General features: G+C 31.8%; 2 protein-coding genes across 2 annotated transcripts in view; one reads left to right on the forward strand and one right to left on the reverse strand.

The window, feature by feature from the left end:
* Positions 1–14,451: 14,451 nt before the first annotated feature.
* On the reverse strand, positions 14,452–15,469 carry LOC146942648 (uncharacterized). Its single transcript, XM_085758054.1, has 4 exons — positions 15,455–15,469; positions 15,248–15,368; positions 14,983–15,162; positions 14,452–14,876 (listed from the first exon to the last, which is right to left on the reverse strand). The coding sequence occupies exons 2-4, from the start codon at positions 15,344–15,346 to the stop codon at positions 14,790–14,792; spliced, it is 366 nt and encodes a 121-aa protein (XP_085614180.1). The 5' UTR covers positions 15,347–15,368; positions 15,455–15,469; the 3' UTR covers positions 14,452–14,789.
* A 2,635-nt stretch (positions 15,470–18,104) lies between these two features.
* Positions 18,105–19,587, forward strand: part of LOC146942649 (uncharacterized) — a 4,537-nt gene continuing 3,054 nt past the window's right edge. The window contains exon 1 of the mRNA XM_085756709.1: positions 18,105–18,384. Within this exon, the coding sequence (XP_085612835.1) occupies positions 18,217–18,384 (168 nt within the window). The 5' untranslated portion in view covers positions 18,105–18,216. The remainder of the gene's footprint in view (positions 18,385–19,587) is intronic.

Here is a 19,587-nt window from a genome sequence, read left to right on the forward strand (position 1 = left end):
ACACATCCAAAACCACCCCAAGTGCCCTTCAATTTCGATTTTTGAGCAAAATCAAGTGCATCATCTCCATTTAATCACAAGTAAGTATCTTGACTCATTTTTAATCATAATGTTAGTTTGTGTAGGTTTTTTTTTTAAAAAAAATTGGTAGTTTGCATGTGGTTAGGGTTGATGTTGGAATTGATATTTAGATGATTGCATGTACTTTATAATTGAATGTAGGTGTTGTGAATGTTGTTTGAATGAGTTTTAAGTACAACATGGTTTCGAATGATGTCAAATTAACACAATTTGAATATGTTTGAAACTTTGCACACAAAGTGTTTGAAAAAATGCCCAAATGAGAATTGTATTGATTTTTTAGTTAGTTATGTACTTAGAGATAAATGTAGTTTATGGAAATGATGTTTAGATTATGTTTAAGTCGAATGTGGTTTTAGAATGTGATGTCAATGATTTTAGAATGTGATGTCAATGGTTAGAATGTGGTTTTAGAATGTTATCTACTTAGAGATAAATGTATTGATTTTAATGAAGTTTATTTGTTAAATTTTTGTGTAGATATGTCTAATCAAGAGCCACCGATTGATCCATCTAAGATGATTGGTGGTAGGCGTGCGATGACTAAAAGCCACCGGAAGGAGAGACAAAGGGGGCATATCCCAAAGAGGGGAAGAGGTCGGAGAGGGGGGGGGGGTGGTTCAGGGACTTCTCAGCCTTCTGAGGCTTCTGAGGCACAGCCTGAAGAGTCGCAGGTGGTTGACCCGACCCAGGAGGTGGAGTACCTGAACTATCAGGATCATCATGATGTGACTGATGGTGGGTACGACGAGCAGTATATGCCAGAGCAGCCGCATATGTCAGGGGAGCCAGACGAGGATGACATTGCTATGGCGGCTGCCCCGGAGGTGTTGCCTAAGGACCCTCCCTTTCCTGGAGGACCGCAAAACATTGATCTGCTTCACTCTTATGTCAATCATGTGGCATTGCCGCTTTGGTATAATAAGAATGACGTAAGTATTGTTTTTTTAAATGTTCTTTCTTTATGTTTAATTATGTGTTTTTTATATGTGTTTTTATATGTGTTTTTTTTATATGGATGACGTAAGTATTGCCAATTATGTGTTCTTTCTTTTAGTTAACTTTTATATGTGTTTTTTTTTTTAATTCCTTTCTTTATGTTTAATTATTGTTTATTTTTTCTTTCTTGATTTAAATTGTTTTATTTATATGTGATTTTCTTTAAATTGTTTTATTTATATGTTTTCTTTATATGTTTTATTTATGTGTTTTCTTTATATGTGATTTTCTTTATATGTTTTCTTTATTTTTATTTTAGCATTTGTTAAGTTTAATATTTATTAGTTAAATGTTTACATTGTTTAAACTATGTTTATTTTTCTATTTTTTCAGTGCCGCAAGAAGCGTTTTGTAAAACCAATTAATCTTGGCCCCAAGATTTTTGAGTCTCGGACGTCCAAACCCCAATCAGAGATGGTTTTGGGATCCGCTTAGGGAGAGTGGCTTACATGATTTGGTCTACTTGGGCTACGCCACTGTGCCTCACGCTTTGCTGATGACTCTATGCGAGAGGTGGCATTCCGAGACCAGCACTTTTCACATGCCCGTGGGGGAGATGACTGTGACTTTGGATGATGTCGCATGTCTTATGCATGTCCCGATTGAAGGGCGGATGTTGGGCCACCGGAAGAAGATGCTGAGACATGAGGGAGAGGCACTACTGATGACTCACTTGGGTGAGTCGAGGAAGGAGGCAGAGAAAATCTGCAATACAGAGTATGGTGGATACATTAGTTATCCAAAGCTGAGGGAGTTTTATACGACTCACCTTGGTAGAGCCAACATTTTGGCGGATACACAGGATCCAGAGGAGCTGGAGGAGTTGGAGAGGGTTAGGACTTATTGTGTGAAGTGCTACCTTCTATACTTGGTTGGATGCTTGTTGTTTGGGGATAGAAGCAACAAACGCATCCAGTTGATCTATTTGACGACTATGGCGGACGGCTACGCGGGGATGCGTGCTTATTCGTGGGGAGGGATGGCACTTGCATACCTGTACGATGAGTTAACTCATGCCTGTTTGCCTGGAGACAGGCAGCTTGGGGGAAGCGTGACACTGCTCACTGTAAATAATTAAATTTAAATTTAATTTTTTTTGTTAACTATTATTATTTTGTTATATTTTGTTATATTTTTTTGTTAACTTTAATTTTTTTTGTTAACTATTATTATTTTGTTATATTTTTTTTGTTAACTTTAAATTTTATTTTTTTAGTTAACTTTAATTTATTTATAAATTTGATTTGTATGGTTTGTGCAGGCATGGTTTTTGTCGCACTTCCCTAAGTTTTACACTGTTGATCCAAACACGGACTACATTGAAAATTTACCGGTTGCGGCGAGGTGGACTCTTCAGAAGGGTCATGGAGAGGGGGCCACGTATCGGATGGCACTTGATCGGATTACGTTTGATGACGTATGCTGGAGGTCGTACGAAGGGCACAGGGAGTTCCAGCCTTTCGAGGAGGTATTCTGGTATTCTGGCTGGATCATATGCGGCGATCGTAGGGTGTACCGTCACCTGCCGAAGAGGGTATTGAGGCAGTACGGATACGTCCAGTCCGTCCCTAGATCTCCGACGGATGTTCCAGCGCTGACACCAGCTGAGATTGTGCAGGCCTTCGTGGACTTCCGCACTCACATGCTTAAGGCGGCTGATTGGGGTGAGCAGGCATGAGAGCAACCATGGCGTATGGCAGAGGGCTATGTACGATGGTACGCGGTTGTGTCTCACCCTCAGATTTTGCCACTTCTTCCGGGAGATGTTCCGAGGTCTCCAAACGAGGAGCAGATCGTTGCAGAGCAGTGGGAGCGGTACGAGGCGAGAAGCTCCCCTGACACTTATAACATGGTTAGCGGCGCTGTTGCCCATGCTGATGAGTTGTTGGGTCTGGAGGTGATGAGCATGACCCCTCAGCAGTTGTATGCGGCCTTGCAAGATGTTAGGCAGCAGATCGCGCCGATCATTACCAGGAGGAGAGCCCAGAGACCGAGGAGGAGGCACCAGCAGCACCAGCAGGACCAGAACCAGCAGTAGGATTAGGACTTGTTGTTTACATTTCGGATTTTCATGACATTATGTTTGTATTTTGATGACATTATGTTTGTATTTTGATGACATTATGTTCTTTTTTTTTAATGACATTTTGATGATTTGGTTCATTAGTTTGTTCGTTTAATTAGTGTTTGTTAAATTGAGCCAAATTTATTTTGCCATTTAAACACAGTTGCGCCACTTAAATTGAGCCAAATTTATTTTCTTTGACTAGCTTTATGGTTTGGCATCGAAACAATGTGTTTACAATGTGTAAAAACACATGTAATAGGTTCTGCCTTCAACAGGCTCTGCCAATTTCTGGCTTCAGGACGACTCGGCAGTTAACTGCCGAGGAAATGATGAAACCGGCGGTAGTAAACTGCCGAGGTTTTCCTCGGTACTAAATTGCCGAGGTATTCCTCGGCACTTAACTGCCGAGTTTTGTTTTTTTTTTTGTTTTATTTTGTTTAGAATAGAATTGTGTTAGAAAATTGTTAGGAATTCTTTAAAAATTATTTTATGTTATTTAAAATATTGCGATAGAGTGAATTCGAATAAATATTGCGATAGAGTGAATTCGAATAAATATTGCGATAGCGTGAATTCGAATAAATATTGCAATAGCATGAATTCGAATAAATATTGCGATACAGGTTTCGTTACATTACATAAACGACGTATTTAAAAAAAAACAATTACATTACATTTCGGAATGTACCTTCCAACTGCAACAATTATCTTACCACTGAATGGGGCAAATTCAAACTTGCTAAGCAGCAGGACTCGAACATTCGATGGTCATCTCGAACGATGGTATTCAAGTGCCAACGAAATGAGGTCCATTCCTTGACACTTGAATACCATCGTTCAAGATGGCCATCGAATGTTGGAGACCTGCCGATTAACAAGTTTGAATTGCCCCATCTAGTGTAAGACAATTGTTGCAGTTGGAATGTGCATTCCAACTACAACAACTGTCTTACCTCTGAAATGGGGTAAATTAAAACTTGCCAAACAACAGGACTCAAGCATTTCGCTCAGCATTCATGCCTTCCTTTGAAAAGAATAAATTTTTGTTAGGCTTGATTTAAATGAATGTATTCCAGTGCCACCGAAATGAGGTCCATTCCTTGACACTTAATACCTTCATCTAAACCAGCCAAACAAAAATTTAATCTTTTCAAAGGAGAAACATAAATGCTGAGCGAAATGCTTGAGTCCTCGCCGTTTGGCAAGTTTGAATTACCCCATTTCAGAGGTGAGACAAATGTTGTAGTTTGAATGCACATTACCCTAACTAATGATGATCTTCTGGCGGAATCAAGTTGTTGATGATATCTTCAGTTGATCTCAGCAACGTCACCCGCATATCGATCCACTGGAACTTGGTGTGCTCCCAAAACATACTCGTCACGTTTTCGTCGTTCTTTAACTCCACCCAAGTGAATGATACGCTCCCCTCGTCGAGCTTTGGACGTTTATACCAAACATTTTGCACCCTTCTTGTGTCTCTTGCGTTGACTCCTTGGTTGAATTCATTCAGTTGATCCTTGAGATCTCTTAACGTTACATCAAGGCACCGAACCTTCAACCTCTGAGGTTCTCCGCCGTTGAATGTTGCATGAACGTCGATCCATCCGGCCATTGTTTCAAATCTACACACATAGAAATTTAAAATAATCAATGAAAAACTTATTCAAACATTTCATCAAACACTTAATGTGCAAATTATACATAGACTCTAAAAATCATAAAAATAACCCTAAAATGTAATTGTTTAAAAAAAAAATTAACGTAAAATATAGCAAAATTATTCAAATTATATTTACTCTTAAAATAAATCATATAGTCTTACTAAATTAAAATAAAAAATATAAAACACCAAATTAAAAAATAACCATAAATTTTTTAAATTATAACATAATCATCATGCAAACATTTTAGCAAAATTAATCAACTAACATCTAATCTAAAAATGATTTATAACATGTAAATCTAATTAAAAACTAAAATAAAAAATTAATTTAAAACACCAAATTAAAATATAACCAATAAACTTTAAACTATAACATAAACATCATACAAACATCATACAAACATTTTACTCTAAAAATGAATTATACTATGTAAATCTACTCAAAAACTAAAATAAAATAAATCTACTCAAAAACTAAAAAATAAAAACATTTATAACAACTAAAATTTAAGTTAATAGCATTATAATTACTTGTGATTTTGTTGAATAAATTTGGTTGGATTTGGTTGGGTTTTTTAGAGAGATTTGTGAGAGAGATTTGAGAATTTTTTTTTGAAGATGTGATGAATAATGGAGATGAGAGAGCTTCTGCCAGACTTGTAGCAGAAGATCCTCGACAGTTAACTACCGAGGAAAACCTCGGCAGTTAACTGCAGCCGGATTTTGAAATCCTCAGCAGTTAACTGCCGAGGGGGCAGAAGCGTATTTTACATGTGTGTTCCAGCCTTCTTTAATGTGTCAATAACAATTTTCACCAATTAAAGAACCATTAACAACCAGCTACACAAGAGGACACCATGATTTACTTTGCAACCACGTGACAAACCAAGAAATCAAGCAACCGAATAAAATACTTATTTGCACACCAAGCTTCATGTATTTGAAGCTTTATGATAGAGATCATCTATCCCTATATCATCAATTAATTTTTTGTTAAGATATTTTTTTCTCGATTTTTTTGTTAAGTTCAACTCTAATTCAGTTATAATCATATCAACCTTTTTGTTAGTTGTTGGGGCGTTTGCACTATAGTTTATGTATTTGTTCGTACATGCATATAAGTAAGAGTTTAAAAACACTATGTAACAGTAAACATATTTTACAAGAGGTGTAGCATAAATTATTAATGGACAAAGTGTGTGAATTGAATATTCGTGATGGATAACAATACTTTTCCTCAAATGTTCTTTTGGTAATGTTTTTTTTTTTTTGTTACAATGCTCTTTTGGTAATGTGTGTGAATATTGTAAACTCTCAAATACCAATTTTCATTCTTAAAGACTAACATCATATTTTATATAGACTAAAAAGATTATTTTTTTTTAGGGAAATATAGACTAAAAATATATTTAATTCTTTTTTAACAGAATTTCTGATTTTCCCAAACAAGTAGCTATCTTGCTGAATTGATTAACAACGAAAGAGTCCTAGCTAGCCAAGAAATTTAAAGTTAAACCCCTTAAGCAAAGATAGTAGCGTGATCGTTTTAAAAGTTAATTAAAACCTTCTACAATTGACATCCTCAAGAACCTCAACATTCAAGTACATAATCCCACCATCCTCTTGTTTGGACGTTACTTTGATGGAAAAAGACATCACCTCAAATCGTATTACTGCGTCAATGATACAACTCGTAACTTCAAGAATGTCTGGAATTGTTGATCATTGATGTAAAGAATCAATTTGATTTACAAATTAAAATTTTAAAAATAAAAGATTAATTCACTAATGAAACTTTTTGCTTTTTTAAACAAGGATTAGTTTAATTTGTTTCACTTTGTAGCAATGCATATCTAAATCAATTAAATTTTGCTTTTTTAGAGGATTAATGCAGCAAGTTTATCACGCCATATTTTTTTTTGGAATGGTCACGCCAATTGTTATAGTATTGAATTTTTTTTTTTTTAAAAACAAAATTATATGAATAGACTCAAGATTAAGCACAAAGCGTGCAAAACTGAGAAAAGTTACACATAGTTTGTAATATGCTTTTGTTTCTCTTTTGACCAGCTTTTTCAAAGTAGGACATTATTTCTAACCTAAAATCTACAAATTATTGATCATAAAGTTTGATAAGCAATAATAATGCTTTTTTTGGACTGAATCTAATATAATAATGCCATCTTTTGCATTTTTCAATTATTTATGTTCAAGTTCTTTTTCATCACTTTAATTTTCTTAACATTAATTGAAACCTAAAATGTTATTTTTCAGTTCTCTTTAATCACAATATTGTTTTTTTTAAGGAAATATTGTTTATTTTATATATAACATTGTAATGATTTTTTTGACTGAATATAATATTATAATGCTACTTTTTGTATTTTTCAATTATTTAACTTCAAACTTCTTTTCATCGCTTTAATTTCCTAACTTTAATTGAAGCCCAATTATTCATCTTCATAACTCTTTGTCAAAAAAAGCAATACTTTTATTTTTGAAAGGAAAAACAATACTTTTACATCACCTAATAAACTATGAGAGCCCAAGAAATTTGGAGGGTTTTATTTCAGATAGTTAGCTTTTTTAAGTGGAGGAATCATGTAACGATTTCCATATTCCATACTAACCTAAAAAAAACACCACCAAAAAAAAAAAAATACTAACCTACAAAACTTACGATAGTCAAGTTAAAAGGGTTGTTTAACACATGGTCCTTATTTTCTTTAACAATTTTATGTATAAAACTTTTTTCACTCACGTTTAGATTTCTATTTCATCTTTAACGAATTTCAATTTTATCATCAAACGCAACAAATAAAAATTGTGTTAAAGTGAGTATTCATCCAAGTTCTACATTGACTAGTTGTAAGAAGAAAGGAATAGAAAGTTATTATAAATATGAAGAGTTAGTTTGAGTTTTCTTCACTAAAACAACTCTAATCTTTTGGACGTAGTGAGGGTTTGAATAGTTGTGTCATGAAACAATTTGTAATTTTTCTGTGCAAAAATTATATAGTTGAGAGAGTTTGTAATTTTCTTGATGAGGACAGATATAAGTCATCAAGACACGAGGGATGCAATCTAAAGCTTGGGAGGTCATATGACAAGGTCTTGCGCAAATGGTCATGTACCATTTTCTTCCGATTACGCTTCATCTAGCTATATTGAACCGTTATCACAATATTTAATTTGGTAAACCCATTTGCAACGAACAGGTACACCTTACCATTAGGAAAATCAATCAAAATCCAAGCAGTATTCTCTTCAAGTGCCTTATACTCAATGTCCATATCTTTTAACCCAGTCTTTTGATTTAGAAGCTTGAGTTTAGGATGTAGGTCCAGATAAATGTGAAAGTACTAGTAATAGAAAATGAGAGTAATATTATTTACTTAAAATATCGTTGACACTAGCGTTTATCCAAACAATTAATATTATTATATCTGAAAATGGATAACCATTATTGGGCAACAGGCATGCACAACATGTCATGGAGGGAAGAAAGAAGTTGTGAACGTAACGACTCTACTAATGTAATGGCAACTCCTCATGGACAAAAGTAAAGTCATAATCTTAGCAACTAGAGAGGAAAAAAAAAATGTAATGGCAAATCAAAGAACATGAGAGTGTGGGTGAAGAGTGAACGCACTCCTAGCCAATTGCCATTCTCGTGGTCATGAAAAAATGTGTGTGCGCAAGCTGGTGTTGGGTTTGTTGGCCATGGGACCCTCTCCCTTATCTCCTTAATTTTCTGCTCTCAAGTATTACTACTAGTTATATCGTATTACAGTGCGCCTTGTCAGGATCGCACTCATCATGACCATAGTTTTGGTTTTGAATTGTTTTGACCAATGATAACAGCCCACTCTTTACCAGTAAACACGTACTTTTTAACTAACTCTAAGGCTTTGTTTGCGAGTTTGGAGGGGAAGGGAGGGAAAGATTTGGGAAAAAAGGAATGAGCAAGTGGATGAAATAGAGGAAAATGGGAGAGGAGGGTTTTGGGGGTTAACTTTTCTTCATAATACTAAATCCTCATCATTTGGGGAACTAAAAAATTGTATTGGAAGAGGGTTTTGGGGGTTTTTGGAGGGTTTACATGAATTCTTCAAATTTAATCTATGTTGTTATATTATTTTTAAAATTAAGAATATAGTAATCATATGCATTAATTTATCATTATCTAAAAACCTACTCTTTTAATTTTTTTGAAAGATATCTCCATTTTTCGTCATATTTTCCACCCCTAGAAGCCTTCCCTTCCCCTCCCCTCCAAACTCGCAAACAAAACCTAAATTTTTTACTTGAAAATGTATACTGGTTTCACAAAAATATGTGAATCAAATAGTATAAGGTTGATGGATCCACATGAATTTAAACTAATAAGAAAGTGTATTGCAAAATATGTTTAATGAGTGTACTGGTGTTGCCAGGGGTGGCTTTGAGGGTGGGCAGGAGGGGTGGTAGTCCAGGGCACCATTTCCTTAAGTACACCAAAATTATTATTTTTACTTAGTACTCCTAAACCCTATCTTTTTTTTTTTGCTTTTGCACCGGTTTCCGACCCACCAATGGTGGACGACTAATCCGGCTCGTGCGTAGAGGCATGCGCACTGGTGTAATTAGTACCATTTCCTTTTTGGGTGGCTTTGAGGAGTAGTTAGTACTATACATATATATATTTCTTTTTAATTCGTTTTGATTAATTATATAGAAAATATATTTTTAGAGAACTTTGATTATAAATGAATTTTTTGCAACAAAAAATGCAAGAAGGAAAATATTAAAATAAATAAAATGGCACAATTTTATTGTTTTGCCCAGGACACCAAAAATCTTAGGACCGGCCCTGGGTGTTGCAAGTATTTTTTTGAAAAAAGTATTTTTTTGAAATTTTTGTTATTTGGGTTTCAGAGACATACATATCAGGATTATAACATGCCTCAAAATAAGATTAAAAGAGTGTTGAAATGTGTACCTATGGATTACCTAAAATTCTCACGTTGCCAACGAAAGTTGAGGTCATGTTTTTATCGGATACACCTATGAATTAACCATTTACTAACTGGATAATTTTTTTAAGAGACTGGACAAACTTTTGTTGACATCATTTCCCCCCTTAATTAATGAGTTTTTTATTTTTGTTAGTAAAAACTTAATTTTACAAAAAGTATTTTATTTCCCCTGAAAAAAGCATTATAGTTCTTAAATTTCTTGTAAAAAAATATATATGGACAAAAAACAAGCAACGTCTAGGTAAAATCCTTTTTTTCCATAAATTCTTTTCATTAAAAATCTTATGTAAGATGTGTTTAACCGTGAACGTGGGTAGTGGGTACAAGTCTCAGTCAAAATTTGAACATTGATTCACCACGGTAAAAAAATCAAGCTCCGCGGGCTAAATCATCATGCGCAATCTAACTCTTTCCGTTAGACTCAATCTTCATTCGCAAAAGCATACTGTTTAATTCCACTCAAAAGAACTTGAAAAAAAAACTATTAATAACTATCAATAAGATATATATGAGTTTTAGGGATTTGGGTTGCTCAACTGATTTGAGTTAAGGGATGACGAGTTTGAGGTATTGAATTTATACCCAGACAAAGGAGAATATTGATATAACAATTAAGGAAAATGTTAACGAGTGCCCCCGAACACTCTTTAAGCATTTCAAAAGAAGAAATTATTCCATAAAAAAGTCAAAAATTTTAATTTCAAATGCATTGATTACATTAATTTTAAAAAAAGTTACTTTTTAAAGGTCTTAAAGAGTTCCCCGGGGCACTCGTTAAGAAGACCCAACAATTAATTATTAAGATTTGTCATTCAACAATAAATGAGGCTTGAATATTGTTAATTAGGGTGTTCAAATCCAAATGACCCAAAGTAAAACAAAAAGGCCATCAAAAAATGAAAATCGAACAAAAACAAATTTTATTGGATGGGTTTACATGTCGTTTTGTGAAAATAATTTAGATCGGATTTCATACCACTTTTTCAAAAGCAAACCTCATAATAAGTAGAATTGCCTTTTTTATTAGTATGTTATATTGCATTAATCTATTTTTTAAAAAAGAATTACATTAATATATTGTTTGTTGGTATTTTATTTTTTTAAACAATACTTATTAGTATATATTTTAATCTATATTTTTATTTCTTCATGATAGTTTTTAATATATTTTATATTATATTTTATATCAAACCTATCATTTTATTGTGTATATGTAATATTAATAGTTTTTTGCAGTTGTATTTTTTATATTCAAATATGGATCTATATTAAACCGCTATTAAATGGATCAAATCAAAAAATTTAAGAGTCATCAATATCAAACCACGTGAGATTTTTATTTTGGATGGGATGTTATTGTCCGGTGCCTAAAACTGATCCAAACTGTAAGGTGGACGCCATTGGATATTATCATATAATTGCCTTAAACTTGCAATTTTTTTGGCGTAAGTCAAATATTCCCTCGAGCCTTGTGGGAAGCAAATTCTCTCTAATAGTTTTAACTTTTAATATTGTTGCATGTCAAAGAAGACTGGATTCGAACACACGACTTTGGCTAAGTTAGAAGAGATCCACACTATCTCATCTAAGCGCTCTTGACTAAAATTGCAATTTTTTTTTAAAAAAAATAGACCTTCAATTTTTATTTCTAATTAAATTTAAATATCTAGACCCGTTAATGGATATAAATTTTAGTAATATTCTATTTTTAAAAAAATGATATTCACTGAACTTGAATATTCTCATCCCTACGCATAAGTGGTTTGTTCTATTTTTATTTTCTTTGACAAAGACAAGTGGGTCTGTTATTATATTGTCTTCAAAATGCCCTAGATGATTTTATGCATGGCTTTAAAACATTTTAACTATCACGTTTCAAATCACATGCATTATTCTATATAGATTTGAATGATAGTTACTATTTTACTCCTTAATTATGTTTTCAAATTTATTAAGGAATAAATTCTCAAGGAATAAAAAGATAGTATAATATCAGTTTGCTTAAGATCCTCTTTAAAAAGTTATGTCTGGTTGTGTCAAAAAAATAAAAAGATATGTCAGATAATTTGGTATATATATGTTATTATCAATCCTGTCAAAAAAAATAATATTATTAATTATCAATTGATTATCTTCAAAAATAAATACTTCATAGCCCGTCACATTTTATAAATTCATTTTGATATTTTCACATAAAATAAAAACAGGTTATAAAAAAAATGATGTGTACGTAATATCTAATTTTTCATATCTCAAGTCATATTAGTAGCATTTTTAAGGGATATGTCTGAAGAAATATATAGTTGTTTACATCTAAAAATAATTATTTTGTTAGCCGACGAATTATAAGTGATTAAATTTAGGTGAGTGATCTCATAGTTTATAGGATGCTAGGCGAAGAATGAGACAACCGAATAGCCGAATAGGGGAGAGTAAGTTTTTTCTCAAATCTACCGACTATGAATGTGAGTTGGAAGGATCGACGTCAGATTAAGCCAAAGCTCAACAGAATGAGTTAAGATCCTCTCCATTTGATAAAAATAAATGAATAATGTCATTTAGTGAGAGATATACACAAAAAAAGTATGTAGTGGGTCTTACCACTTAAGTGAGTTCCACTACTATTAATTATTTTTAAACTTATTTGTATCTTTATCTTTTTAAATGGAAGAAATTGATATACTAATAATTAGAGAGGATCTTGACTCCAACAAAACTGGACAATGAGGTTAAAAAATCATTCTTTTTTGTTTAAACTGGACAATGAGGTTAAAAAATCATTCTTTTTTGTTTAAGCGATTAAAAAAAGGATTTTGTTAACTTGGGTCATAATTAAATGTTGTCAATAATTATCACCAAGTTAACAAAATCCCTTATTTAATCACTCATTTGTGCATGCAATGCAACTCACAATTATTTGTAGGGGTGATAATCTATGTTGCATCTGAAAAATTAAGTTGAAATTCATAATATTTCATTATTTTTTCGCACAGTCAGGGCGTCTCTATGAAACTGGAGGCTCGATTCTCATAGTAAAAATAGACCCTTAAAAAAACGTAATTTTTTTTAAAAGATTAATCTTCTATTTAAATTAAAAATAACACTCGTATAATGATTACTAGACCAATGACTCTGCTACCGCACGGGTCCAACCACGTAAAAGTTGATCGGAACAATAAAAATAATGTAACCATACATTGGCGATAGAAGTTTTATATCATACATAACAAAATGAAATGGTAGCATACATAACAAAAAGGTTTGAAACTCAATCGTATAAATTACTGGAATTGAAAAAAAGCAAAACAGCAAAAAAATTAAAAGATATATTATATAGCGCCAATAGGTTAGTTTATAATGGCTAGATGTATAAATATGACCTCAATATATAAACAGAAACTCACTTACGCGTACATCGCCGAATATCGCACCCTTTGAATCGAAAATCTACACAAAGTTATAGGGAGAAGACAACTCTTTATAGAAATTTTTTAGAGTAAATTACACTCCCCTCCCCTCAAAGATGATTGAATTACACTTCCCTCCCCCCTTATGTTAAAAGATACACTCACCTCCCTTGAAAAGTAAAATTTATACTCTCATCCCTTATAAGATGCTTGAATTAAAACCCCCTCCCTTAATAATTAAACTTGTACTACACTTTAATCTATTTTAATATAATTAAATATTTTTATGATATACATTAATTTTGAATCACCATTTAAGAAAAATTAATTCATTTCTTTATAATTTAAATGTCAATGATAATTAAATTTAAATATTTTGCTATTGATTTTATAATTTGTGGTATAAAATTAACTTATAAATAACCATGTTTTATTGTGTTTAGTAATTTTTCACATATTTTAATTTTATTTTGGGTTGTTCATATTTTATAACATAGTTTAAAACTACATGTTAATGAAATTATGAATAAAAAATAGCGAAAAAATATGTATTCAAATTTTTATTATATTAAAATAGAATCGCAATACTATTTTTTTCGAATTGTGTTAGATTATTATTTTTTTTGCTAGATTATTAGAAATAAAAAAAAATATTGAGGGAGTAAAGTGTAGATTTTAACATAAGAGGGGAGGGGAATGTAATTCAAGCTTCTCTCAGGGGAGGGGAGTGAAAAAATTTCTAATATGTTTTGAATAAGAGGGAAGGGGAGTCTGTATTTTAACATAAAAGGGGAGGGGAGTGTAATTCAAGCATCTTTAAGGGGAGGTGAGTGTAATTTACTCAAGTTTTTAATGTAAATGACAATTGTAAATCAATTGGTATTAATTCCTATTAATTGCAACAATTAATAGCCTTAACCGCGTATTGCTTTGTAAATACTCACAACGTTAATTCATGGACATTCTCGCTTGCACCGGGCATTGATTTATAGAAAGTTTTTAATGTAAATGGCCCTTGTAAATCAAACGGTAGTAATTCCTATTAATTGCAGCAATTAAAAGCATTAACCGCGTATTGCTTTGTAAAGTCATAAGAAATAATTCATGGAAATTTTCACTTGTACCGCGTATGGCTTTATAGAAAGTTTTTAATGTAAATGATCACTGTAAATCAATTGGTAGTAATTCCTATTAATTGCAGCAATTAAAAGTTTTAACCGCGTATTGCTTTGTAAAGTCATAAGAAAACGGTTAGGAGGATTCTATAAATTTCTTGTGACATTATATGAAAAAACTATACATTTAAAACGTAGTAGACAGTTATATGTTCGTGGAAAGGAAATACTACAGAAATCATCTTTGAAACCTGCAGCATGTTGACAAAGGTATCTGTAGTAATACTACACCCCACCTGAGAGAGGATATATGCAAAACGATTAATTTTCATATAGTTGTGATTGCGCAAAAGTGACTGAAATGTTTAAAAATATTAGACTTGATATAATTCGGCCATCAGGATGCTAAAAAAGGCATAAGATCAATTAGTCTGCTTATAAATTTCTCACCAAATTATTGGCATCACTACCCAGCACAGTCAACTCTAATTCCTTATCAACACCATCATCATCAGTTGAATCCTGTTAAAAATATAGTTTCTTCCGTGTCAAAATTCTAATATATAACGGCATGCGCAAGAATCCATACCTATATGATAGTACAAAAAAATATAAACAAAAAAAAAACCTTGAGATTGTATTTCTTGATGAATTCATTGATGACTTCAACATCATCAGTAGCCCTTTTGACACCATAGTTCCTCCACTTCCTATTGATATTACCATCACTAACCTCCACCTTAAAGAGCATTTTTTTGTCCACAAAAAAGTTGAAATCAATAGGATAACCAATTGACTTGTTCTCAGGCTACACCAAGCAAATGGGAGTTTGTAATGATTAGTGTTGACTTGAATCTGCATATAAAATATAAAACTAAGAATAAGAAAACAACCTTGTTAATTTCTGCAATCAAGTCTTGGACATTCCTTCCTATGAACTGGGTGACAATACGATCAAAGAGAACAAATGTTGTCGAGCCAGAATCATCCATGACAATGACATGCAGCTTGAACCTACAATGGATTGATTAATGATATCAGTTATAATCCAATTTAATTATTTGCATTAATATGTTTCATATAAAAAGCGGCATATTTACCTCGGAACAACGCTTTTGCATCATTTGCAAGATAGTTTTCCATCAACCACGGTAACCAACAATGAATACATCAATGGCAGCGATCATATAATTGATTAGGAGGGAAAAAAAGTGGGTGATTAGGGCACTAATTGGCATTAACTACGATTTTATTCGCTAAATGAATACATACGATATGATTCCATAAATAGAAAAGTTTACTAATCGTTGAGAGTTATGGTGATATGATTGGCATTAACTACGATTTTAATGGACATTATGACGCATCTGTATGAGATAGGAAATGAGTAGTTACGATTTTATTTGCATTATTTGCATTGATTAATGAATACATCAATGGCAACGATCATATAATTGATTAGGAGGGAAAAACGGGGGGTGATTAGGGCACTAATTGGCATTAACTACGATTTTATTTGCTAAATGAATATATACGATATGATTCCCAAAATAGAAAAGTTTACTAATCGTTGGGAGTTATGGTGATTTGATTAGCATTAACTACGATTTTAATGGACATTATGACACATTTGTATGAGATAGGAAATGAGTAGTTACGATTTTACTCACTAAATGAATACATACGATATGATTCCCTAAATAGAAAAGTTTACTAATCGTTGGGAGTTATGGTGATTTGATTGACATTAACTACGATTTTAATGGACATTATGACGCATCTGTATGAGATAGGAAATGAGTAGTTTAAAACATATCATTTGAATCAACGGTTGAGATTAGATTAGCAAGGAATTCACATAAACGGCTAAGATCATTTAATTGCTTAGGAGGGAAAAAGAGGGGGTGATTAGGGCAAATATGATAGCTTGGCAACTCTAGCTTTTATAATAAAGGATAGGGTGAATTAGGGCAAACATGGTAGCCAAGCAAATCTATCTTTTATTTTTCGTGACCAATTGATATAAGTTCATTTTAATGGATGTTTATGATTTTTTTGATTAACAATTAGTGTAGGGGATTGTTGAATGAATTAATTAGCATTTAATACGTCTTTAATTGCATTAACGAAGTTATATGAGGAAACATTTTTAGAGTTTGAATCAATGGGTGTGATCAAATGTGAAAATAGAGTTTGAACGGTGAGATTAGAGTAGCAATTAATACTTGTTTAGGAGGGAAAAATGCTAGGCATTAGGGCAAAATATGGTGAATTAGAGCAAACATTGTAGCCAAACAACTCTAGCTTTTATAATAAAGGATTGATTAGCCACCAAAATCAAAATTAGAAATTATTTTTACTAAAGACGTGTTTCTTAACTTAGAAATAGAAACATGAAACACGATTTTTTACTTAAAAATTGGAACATAAAACACGTTTATTTTTCTTTTTTGAGTGGGGGTGGAGATATTAATCAATAATTTTTTCTTAAAGTCCATTACTTTGAGAGGTCCAACTCGGTTGAACTCTTTGCACTTTCCAAGGAACGGCCGGCCCTGCCCACAGTAATGAACTAGCCGATAACTTCTTTCAAATCATTCTCTTTCTATAATAATAATCTTGAAAATCAGCGGGTAGAGAATAGATATAAGCAGCGGCGAAGCTAGCAAATATTTTACGAGGGGGCCAAATTTAAAGAAAAAATAAAATATTTGTAAAACCAACATATTAAATTTAAAGATAAAGTATAATTTTAGTCCAATAAGTTATAACTTTTTAGGTTTAGTCACTACAAAAAAATTATTTAATTTTATTTTTTGCAAATTTTTACAATAAAAAAAGAGTGTTTTTAATCATGCATTTAATTTCGATAACAACAAATTAAGGACTAAAATTAAACAAAATCTTAGGTACTTAACTTAAAAATCGCTAGTGTTTTAGAGACTAAATCTAAATTTAATCCTAAACTTAACCGATATGTTAACAACAAAAATATCAAAATAATTTCTACTTACATGAAATGTAAATTAAAGCAATAACAAAGAAAATAAAAATTGACAAGCTATTTAGAAAAGTTGGGCACAACGTGTTTCAAAAAATGAATTTTATTCATAATTGATTATATATTAAATAGACTAATAATATTTTTTCCAATGTAAACAAATAAGTTATTTAGAAACTCATTATATGTTTAATTTGTTTCTGACTATTGTTTAGCAAATTTTTATTCTTAAAAAAGTTCTCTGTGTTTGTTGTTGAGACCGAAATTGCCAAATTAATACAAGTAAATTTATCAATCATGTAGTAATTTTCTTATTTATGCTAATTTTCAACAAATAAATTTGTTTGGGGTAGCTAAATATTTTTTATTTGGAGTAGCTAAATATAAAAACATACCGACTCATTCATGAATAATAATTTTTTGGGGTAGCCTTGGCTACCTCATACTAATGAAGGGCTACGCCCCTGGATATAAGTAGCAAACTGTTTTTAACTTCACGCTAGAAAAAAACTAAAAGAAAGACATGAATGGGAATATGGACAAAAGTGGCCCCCACGTGTAGTATTATAAGCTCATATGAAGTTTGTTTTTTTTGAATAAACTTTTTAATTAATAAAGTTTGTAATTTAGCAAAAAAAAGTAAGGGTCTTTATTTTTGAACTATGATATAGACTGAATCGAGATTCGAAACAAGTCCACATTCATTCTTTCTTGATGTGTATATAAACCGAGCTTGGCACTACCAAATTATTGGAACATCCAACTTCCACTGAGATTGCCTACTATAGTGCAATCAAGCATAATAATAATATTATACCTTAAGATAAGGATATTATCTAAATAACTATTTCACGTAGAGATATGGAATGGAAGAAGTGTTATTTGGATGTGATATTGGTGCCATTAGGAATTCTACTAAGCATTGGTTACCATGTTTGGCTGTGGTACAATGTTCGAACTCATCCTCATACAACTATCATTGCCATCAATGCCAGTGGCAGACGGAACTGGGTTGCTTCCATGATGAAGGTACATACCCACACACACATGATATATATAGTTCTACTTATAAGTAAATTAATACTAACTTATCTTTAAGTTTAATTAATATATATTGAACACTAATTGTTAAAGTTTTCTTTCTTTGTTTAAGTTACGCAAGAAGAAGCGTAGATAATTTATCAAACAATCAATGTAAATTAGCCACAAAACATTTGCAAGTAAAGTAAAAATTAATATGTCAACACCACTTTTTTTAGAGAATTGTCAATATTACTTGCAAAATTACTCATTTAACTATTTTTCATGGATTGTTGGGCAAGTTATTGACAATTTCTATATTGACCACCTAAGGAACTTTATCTTTCTATGTCAAGTATACCGTTGGATCGGCAACCTCGTGTTGCAACTTTACCATAACACAAGTTATTTTCTCAATATTTTGCAAAATTCGTTTTCTTAAAATTTCTATTTATTTTTTCTACTGGATGAGTTGCCATTAGAGATCGTTCGATCGAGATTTGAAGATTCGAGGTTTAAAGTTGGTATTTTAGTTTTTTTAAAAATCCTTTTTTTTAGTTTCTTATCTCAATCGAACGGTGACAAATCGCCTAAATGTGTGACTGCTCCCTCATGTAGTATGTGACTAAACATAATATATCTCGATAATTTTACTACATTTTGTCAATTAAAAAGTAGGAATGTCTATTTTATTCTATTTATTTTAGAGTTATTATATTTGAACATTTGAATTTTTTCAACATCCATTCAACATTTTATTTTTTCTCAACTCATCTATTTCCATCACATCATCAACATATTACATTCATCACATAACTTTTTATATTCCATTCTCTAAATCTTTACATGTATAATGGATATGAATTGTACATAGAACATTTTCCTTTATTTTAAGGTGACGACTACATTATTCATCAACAAAATATAAATTATTTTACCAATACTGAGTTGACATCAATAAAAAACAATTTATTTGTGAATACTATAAAAGGTTGAAGACAAATAAATGATTTTAATTGGTGACAACTCAATATGGATAGAGTTACTCATCTTTTATCTATGCGATGATAAGAATTTGTCTTATTTTAATGACTTAGCTACCGGATGCTTAATTACCCATACTCAATAATTATAGGAAAAGTAATAGTGGGTATATGTGTTTTTTAATGAAGTAATTTTTTAACATCAAAATTTAATTGTTAAACTTTTTTT

This window comes from Medicago sativa, chromosome 3, assembly GCF_051527215.1.
Source record: "Medicago sativa cultivar Bolivia chromosome 3, Bolivia_mono, whole genome shotgun sequence".
Classification (NCBI taxonomy): Eukaryota; Viridiplantae; Streptophyta; class Magnoliopsida; order Fabales; family Fabaceae; genus Medicago; species Medicago sativa.